Source organism: Setaria italica, chromosome IX, assembly GCF_000263155.2.
Source record: "Setaria italica strain Yugu1 chromosome IX, Setaria_italica_v2.0, whole genome shotgun sequence".
NCBI classification, from domain to species: domain Eukaryota; kingdom Viridiplantae; phylum Streptophyta; class Magnoliopsida; order Poales; family Poaceae; genus Setaria; species Setaria italica.
In genome coordinates, this window is record NC_028458.1 from 20,502,649 (window position 1) to 20,509,230 (window position 6,582).

Consider the following 6,582-nt stretch of genomic DNA (forward strand, 5'->3'; position numbering starts at 1 on the left):
CCCTGCCTCCAAACAGTGACATCGGAAAAGGGATGGATCTCTGCAAGCTGGGGAGGGATGCATATGCTCCAGGGATTTCCCTGTGGAGATGTGCTGCCCGGCTCCTTGCTGCCAAAGGAAGCCTTATCGTCTATTCGACTTCGCCATACCTTAATTTTTTCCATCCTCCGCCTCTGATTGCCATTGGAGGTGGCTTGCTTTCTTCAGTGGGATGTTAAAAAAATGAGAGATGGCGTGTGGGAACAGGATCAGGACAGCGCCCTCGCTCGGCCTTGCATCCTTGGCCCAGAGCTCGGACTCCAGCTGGAGATGACCAGGGGCCAGGAGGAAGCGGGTGTAGACTCCTGTGCGCCATGGGTGCACGCCCGAGCGGAGGGACGAGGAGTGGCCGATGCTCACCTTGAGAAGGAGAAGGGAGTTAACGTCGTTTCATCTCGACGTCACGGAATGCTAGTTTTAGTTGATGGATCAATCTTTCAATGATATTTTACGGAACCGCGAACTTTTAATGGTATTTTACGGATATTGCGATCTTTGATGCTACGAAACTAATTTTCCCTTTGGTTATTATACTAGTAATGCTTATGATTTGCAGCATGACCACGATTTCGCTGGAACTCAGTGTACTAGGTACGTTTGACTACAATTGTCCAACCCACTACTCTTTTCACAAGAATTTCTTATTTCTCTATCTCACGCTAAACAACCCACTACTCCTTTCGCTAAAGAATTACCCTTTGAAGAGGCAGCTTCCATATCTTCCTTTCTTGTAGCAACATGTCTAGTGAAAACTTGAAGAACCTTTCGGTTTGAGCACTTAAATTGACATATATTACCCCCCAAAAAAGCAGCCTGCTGAGACTAATCATGCTAGAAACAAGTTGTCAGGAAGGAGAGCTTTAGACCTTGTTTAGTTGCCCAACTTTGGGATGTCAAAATTACTGTAGCAACACTGTAGCGTTTTCGTTTGTATTTGTGAATTATTGTTCAAATATTGACTAATTAGGCTTAAAAGATTCGTCTCGCAAAGTACAACAAAACTGTGCAATTAGTTTTTGATTTCGTCTACATTCAGTACTCCATCCATGTACCGCAAGTTTGATGTGATGGGGAATCTTCTTTTTTTTGCATAGTAACAAAGTTGGGATTTTGGAGTGAACTAAACATGGCTTGGCTTAGGTCGGCATGGAACTTCATGCCGCACAACTGATCCTAACGATAAATGCCCACGACCTGAGCCCAGGGGCGGAGCTAGCCGGCGGAGCCACCGGTGTCAGTTCTACTATACACTGGTGCCAGCTTAATGGAACAGCAGCATGCAACAGTGATTCTTCACTGATTCTGCAGCATCTCGCCGTTGTCAGCTGATAACGACAAATAGCCCTGGGTCCGCCCCTGGCAGGTGGTGCTTGCTTGCTTGCTGATTTGAGGAGAGTAACAGAGAAGGATTGAACGGAGAGATTGCTACTGCTGCTTGGATTGGAGGGCACCTGCTCCTCCGCACAGAACAAGCAAGCAGCATGTCTCTTTCTTGCCTGCTTCAATTTTTCACGCGAACACTAAATCCACCGCCGCAATCTTCAAGTCCATCAAATCGATGGGCACGAGCCACCAGAGGCTGGGCTCCACCCAAACCTGCCTCTATGCCTGAGCAGGGCGTGGATGAGCTCACTTCTCCACCGTCCTTCGTCCACAAGCTCTTGTCGCTGAGGACCAGCACCAAACAGTGGCTGGGCCTTCGACTTCGGGATGGGCCCCCGGGCGTCGTAGTGCTTGCTGTTTCACGGCATTGCTGAAAAATTGAGCATTAGTACTAACCCTTAGTACCGGTTGGGGCATTAGTACCAGGTCTAACGGTTAGTTCCCATAAATCCCTCAGTCCGTCATAGCGCCCGAGCGAGGGTGTAAGGGCGGCGCCTAGCGCCACGACGAGGCACAGCGAGGGCCCTGGCCTGGGTTGCAGTAGGGGTGCCACTGCGACATAGCACGGGCACTGGCTTGGTGCGGAGGGAGGCAGGCGACGATCTGGAGACGGGCATGCGGCGACTTGAGGCCGAAGGGGTGAAAGGAAGAAGCAGCGGTGTAGCAGAGGGACCAGGAGCGGCGGCATTCAGCTTGGGAAAGGAAAACGCGAAGGAGGAGACATCTAAGACGGACAGTGTTGACGGCAGTTCCACTAACACGTCACTGAATGCTATTTTAAGTTGACGGTTCAATCTTTTTATGATATTTTACTGAACGACGATCTTTCAGTGGTATTTTTCGGATACAGTAATCTTTCAATGCTATGAGACCAATTTTCCTGTAACCAAAAGAATAGAGCAAATATTCATCTTTGCCATGCTCACGGTCGCTTCTTTCTTTCACGCGGCTGTATCTTCACTTATCCCTTTGGTTAGCTGGCTCTACATAGTGCTTTTACAGCCTTATATCAACCATCCAAAGACGTGCTTCGGATGTAGATAGCACAAAAGATCTTCTACAAGATGTGGTATCGGAGAAACCTCTTAGGGCTAGTTTGGTGGAGCTCCCACCGGCTCCAGCTCCACTTGACATGTCACTGTTCATGTATTGTAGCTATACTGTTTACGGGAGCTGATTTTCTCTCTCCTCCTCCTCCCCCCTCACAAATCGGCAAGGAGCTGGTGGAGCCACAAATTTTGACTCTACCGGCTCCAGCTACTTTGACACCCTGCCACACACAGTGCAGGAGCCGGAGCCGGATGGAGCGGCACCAAACGATCCCTTACAAACACTCGTTGTCAAGTGGACCCTTGGTATGTTTCTGAGCATGGATTGAAAAGTTGCAAAAAAATCTAACTACATGTTCTAAGCTAGGCTGAGGTTTGCCAACATCTCATGAAAATACTGCCTCTATCCTTACATACAAGGATTTCTAGAGTTTGAATTTTGTCCCGATATTATAAGATTTTTGAGTATCCAATCAAGCTGGTCAATCAGGAGTTGGCCCGGCCTTTAATTGTGCCAACCAAATTAAGAGATGACCAATTAGGAGCTGTCACACCCATCAATCGTGCCAATCAGATCCTGGTTTGACTGCTTCAATGGGGGAAAAAGTTTTCATACCCCTCATATTTATTTAGAGATTGAGAGAGTACCCTTTCAAACTTACATCTGACTAACACTGTAAAGTAATATGTCTCGCATAGCGTCCATGTGATCGGTACAACTACAAAATCCTAGTCCTAACACTCTGAAATGTTTGCATTCTCGCCTTTTCTCCTTATTTTGATTTTGGCCCTTGCAAAAGGTAACAAATGTGCTGCGAAGGAAAAAGGACTAGTTCATGTGATGGATCTTCTTAGTAAGTTACTCTTATAAGTTTTAATGTTTGGTAAGTCTTAACATGATAACATCAATGGATGAATGTACGGAACGGTTTTTATTTTGCATATTATCTTTACGTATCTGCAAATTGGAGTTGTAGGATGCTTTATGCAAATTTTCTTGAATGGATCTGTACTGTATCTTTTGTTGAACAAAATTGGTTATTACTTACAATTTTTTGTTTGATGTTTATTTGATTGAAGTGTAAAACCTCCAAAAAAAAAGTTAGAAGTTATATAAACTCCCTCAAAACAAAGCTGCATACGTATGGGAGGTGAGATATACAAGCATGTGAAATTTCATAACCAACTCAATTTCATTTGTAAGACGTGATTTTTATTTTGTACAGCATTAGAACGGACTAGCACCAGGTAGGTATGGCATATGAAATCCTCTTTATGTATTGGAAGGAAAGAACCCCAACTCTGGAGGCCCGACCAAACTTATGCACAGCTTACACCGTACAGGGCCATAAACTGCACACAAAACGGTTGAATCTTGCATGTATACAAAACATTGCAATAATCAGTGGTGTAATGAATCACCCTTGCTCTGGTGACAACTGTAACCTGATTAAGTGTTGAGGTTCTTGAAGAGCTCGGGCAGATGGGCATTCGTGAGCTTGGTCCGTTTTGTGATCTCGCGTTGCTTCTTGGCCTTAGGCTTGGGTTTCACCCCATCGATCTGGGCAGCTGCTCGTCGTTTTGCAGTGTTGGTCATGGGATTGAAGCCGTTCTTCTGAAGCTCCTTTTCCATGTCCACCATGTCGCGTGGTAACTCAATGTCCCGGAAGAGCTGTTTCAGATCATCATCAACCTTGATCTTGGCTTTAGGATCATTAGGGTACACAATGTCCTCCTGAGAGTCCATGTTTGACAACAGCCAAACTTCACCTGCTGCCTTCAGAGCCTAAAATGCAGCAGTTACTACAGATTACCTGCGTACTCGAATATAAATATTTAGCTAGGTTGCTTGTAGTATGCTAATGAAATCACAAATACAAGCTAATTACATCCACAAACTCGTCAAGACAATGCAATACTTACTTGGAAAGAAAATACATGAGCTCACAGACAAATAATCTACATATTGCAGGGTACCTTTGTGCTTATAAAACCTGTAGAGCTAACTTGGACACATTCTTTTAGCATTTTTGTTATTAACTAGTTAGGTACCTTCACAACAGTGTATGCATCACAGCGTGGTTAAGACAACACCTTAGCGGCTTAAAATATCAGACAATGAGAATTAGGATCACCTGAAGATCTTCCATTACAGTTGGGTATGCATCCTTGACTTCCACTACAGCAAGACCCTCTGCGAACCTTCTTATCAAAACAAGTACTTGATCTTTTCCCTTAGGATCATGCTTGGACTGCAATGTGACAACAGTCAATTAACATGTAAGACCTCAGAAATCAGAATAGCTAAACTGCAAAGAAGATGACAAAATATTGAGACTGTTAGAGGAAACAACAACTATTGTAACTATATAAGGTCTCTTTATCGACTTTCGCTCTTCAACAGCATTCCGGTGTATTTAATTCACTAAAGGATTGGGCATAAATGGTTTAGTTTATCACAGCATGATTTATAACTGTCATAGAAGAACCACCATACGGTGTCAACTAAGAAGTAAACTGAGTTGAGACGAATTACCTTGTACGAGAAGCGCCTCCCATCATAGTGTACTTTGGGGTTGTTCCTCAAGCTGTCAAAGACAGCCTTGTTACCATGAATATCAACATAAGTTGCGTCATTTATTTGCTCTGCAGTAAAAGCTTGTCTTGTCTGAATATGCAGATGAAAAAGTAATATAAGTTAATGTACTAGATGCAGAATTGTTTATGTGATACTTATTAATATGATAATATCCCTTGTGAAGATGCTTGAACTTCTACAATCATTGCTAAAATGCAAGTGGACCAGAACACAGAATCCTCAGAGGACTGTTTCAATGTTTTTAGAATATCTAATTCTATTCAGTGGAATGGAGCATATACTAATGTCAATAATTGATATGCAGCATGCGTGCAAATGTAAGGTACTGCTCCACACATGACAACTCAGAATAGCCAGTACATCATTTCTGTCCTCGTCGACAATATATCAACACAGTGTACTACCCCAGGTTTATCTATCCTGGAAATTCTGTTTAGCATTGGGCAAACACATAATAAGCAGCAAAGGTACTATTCATGGTAAATAGCACATTCAAATTACAGGCTATAACATACCAAGACTGAGCATCTTACATGCAAGGGAAGACATACAGACGGTACCAGAAAAAAAAGGGAGGGGCCAGTATGTATATAATACATCAAATCGTATAAATAAGGCTTCAACAAGCAGGAAACCACAAATATAATCTCCACTGAGCCAGGGCATCTATAAACTAAGATAGTGCAATGGCAATTAATTCTACATGAACAATTAGAGTGCTGATTTGCTGAATCAGGACTGTATGAGGCCAGAAAAGAGGGGAAACATTCCTCTGTGAAGTTACACTTGTACTAAAAGGAAAATGGAAGAGGGTTGTAGCTTAGTGAGTATACCTTGTAGAGCAGTTCGATGACAAGTTTCATCTGTGCTCCAACAGGGGATTTCCTAATCGAATTAATGTGCTGAAGCCTTTCAGTGTCATTTGAAAACTTAATAGGTTGTGATGGCCTTGCTGGAACAGATGGAGCATTTATTGGTTGGGCCCTGTGCTTTGGCTTTGAGGTCAAAGCTATGCTAGCCAAAGATGACTGGCACCTCTCCTGCTGTTGCTTGAATCTGGAAAGGCTATCCTTGAGATCCATCTAGAAAAAGAACATTCTTGTAAGTGATTGGTTAAATAAACAAAAATTTGAATAGAAACAGCTGAACGACCGGGGAAAGAACTGTTGCAGCAGTGTACTATGGTCTTCTGAATGAAGCCAGCAGTGCCAAAAACTAAATGCAACTGTATTATACACAGGGAAACAATCAAGTTTATACTTCCTAGGAATGAGATAAATTCAGTCAGAATCTGAGGCATAGAGAGATCAATCGTGTCAAATATCATAGCTACTGTACGAATGATTGTATGATCCAGTTCAGTATTGTACTATTGTACAAAGATGACGGGCAGCTGAAATATCTAAAAGCTCAACCGTTTAAATCAAATGTAACTGTGATTCATTCTATTCTCAGTCATGATAACTATCAAGAACACGCAAAATTAGTTTGCCTTATCAGAAGCAGGTAATG

At 43.1% G+C, this 6,582-nt stretch overlaps 1 protein-coding gene across 1 annotated transcript; it reads right to left on the reverse strand.

Annotated features, from left to right (window-relative positions):
• Positions 1–3,921: 3,921 nt before the first annotated feature.
• LOC101759054 lies at positions 3,922–6,153 on the reverse strand. The gene is made up of 4 exons (XM_022823552.1): positions 5,904–6,153; positions 5,008–5,139; positions 4,607–4,723; positions 3,922–4,257 (listed from the first exon to the last, which is right to left on the reverse strand). The coding sequence occupies exons 1-4, from the start codon at positions 6,150–6,152 to the stop codon at positions 3,922–3,924; spliced, it is 834 nt and encodes a 277-aa protein (XP_022679287.1). The 5' UTR covers position 6,153.
• Positions 6,154–6,582: the final 429 nt, after the last annotated feature.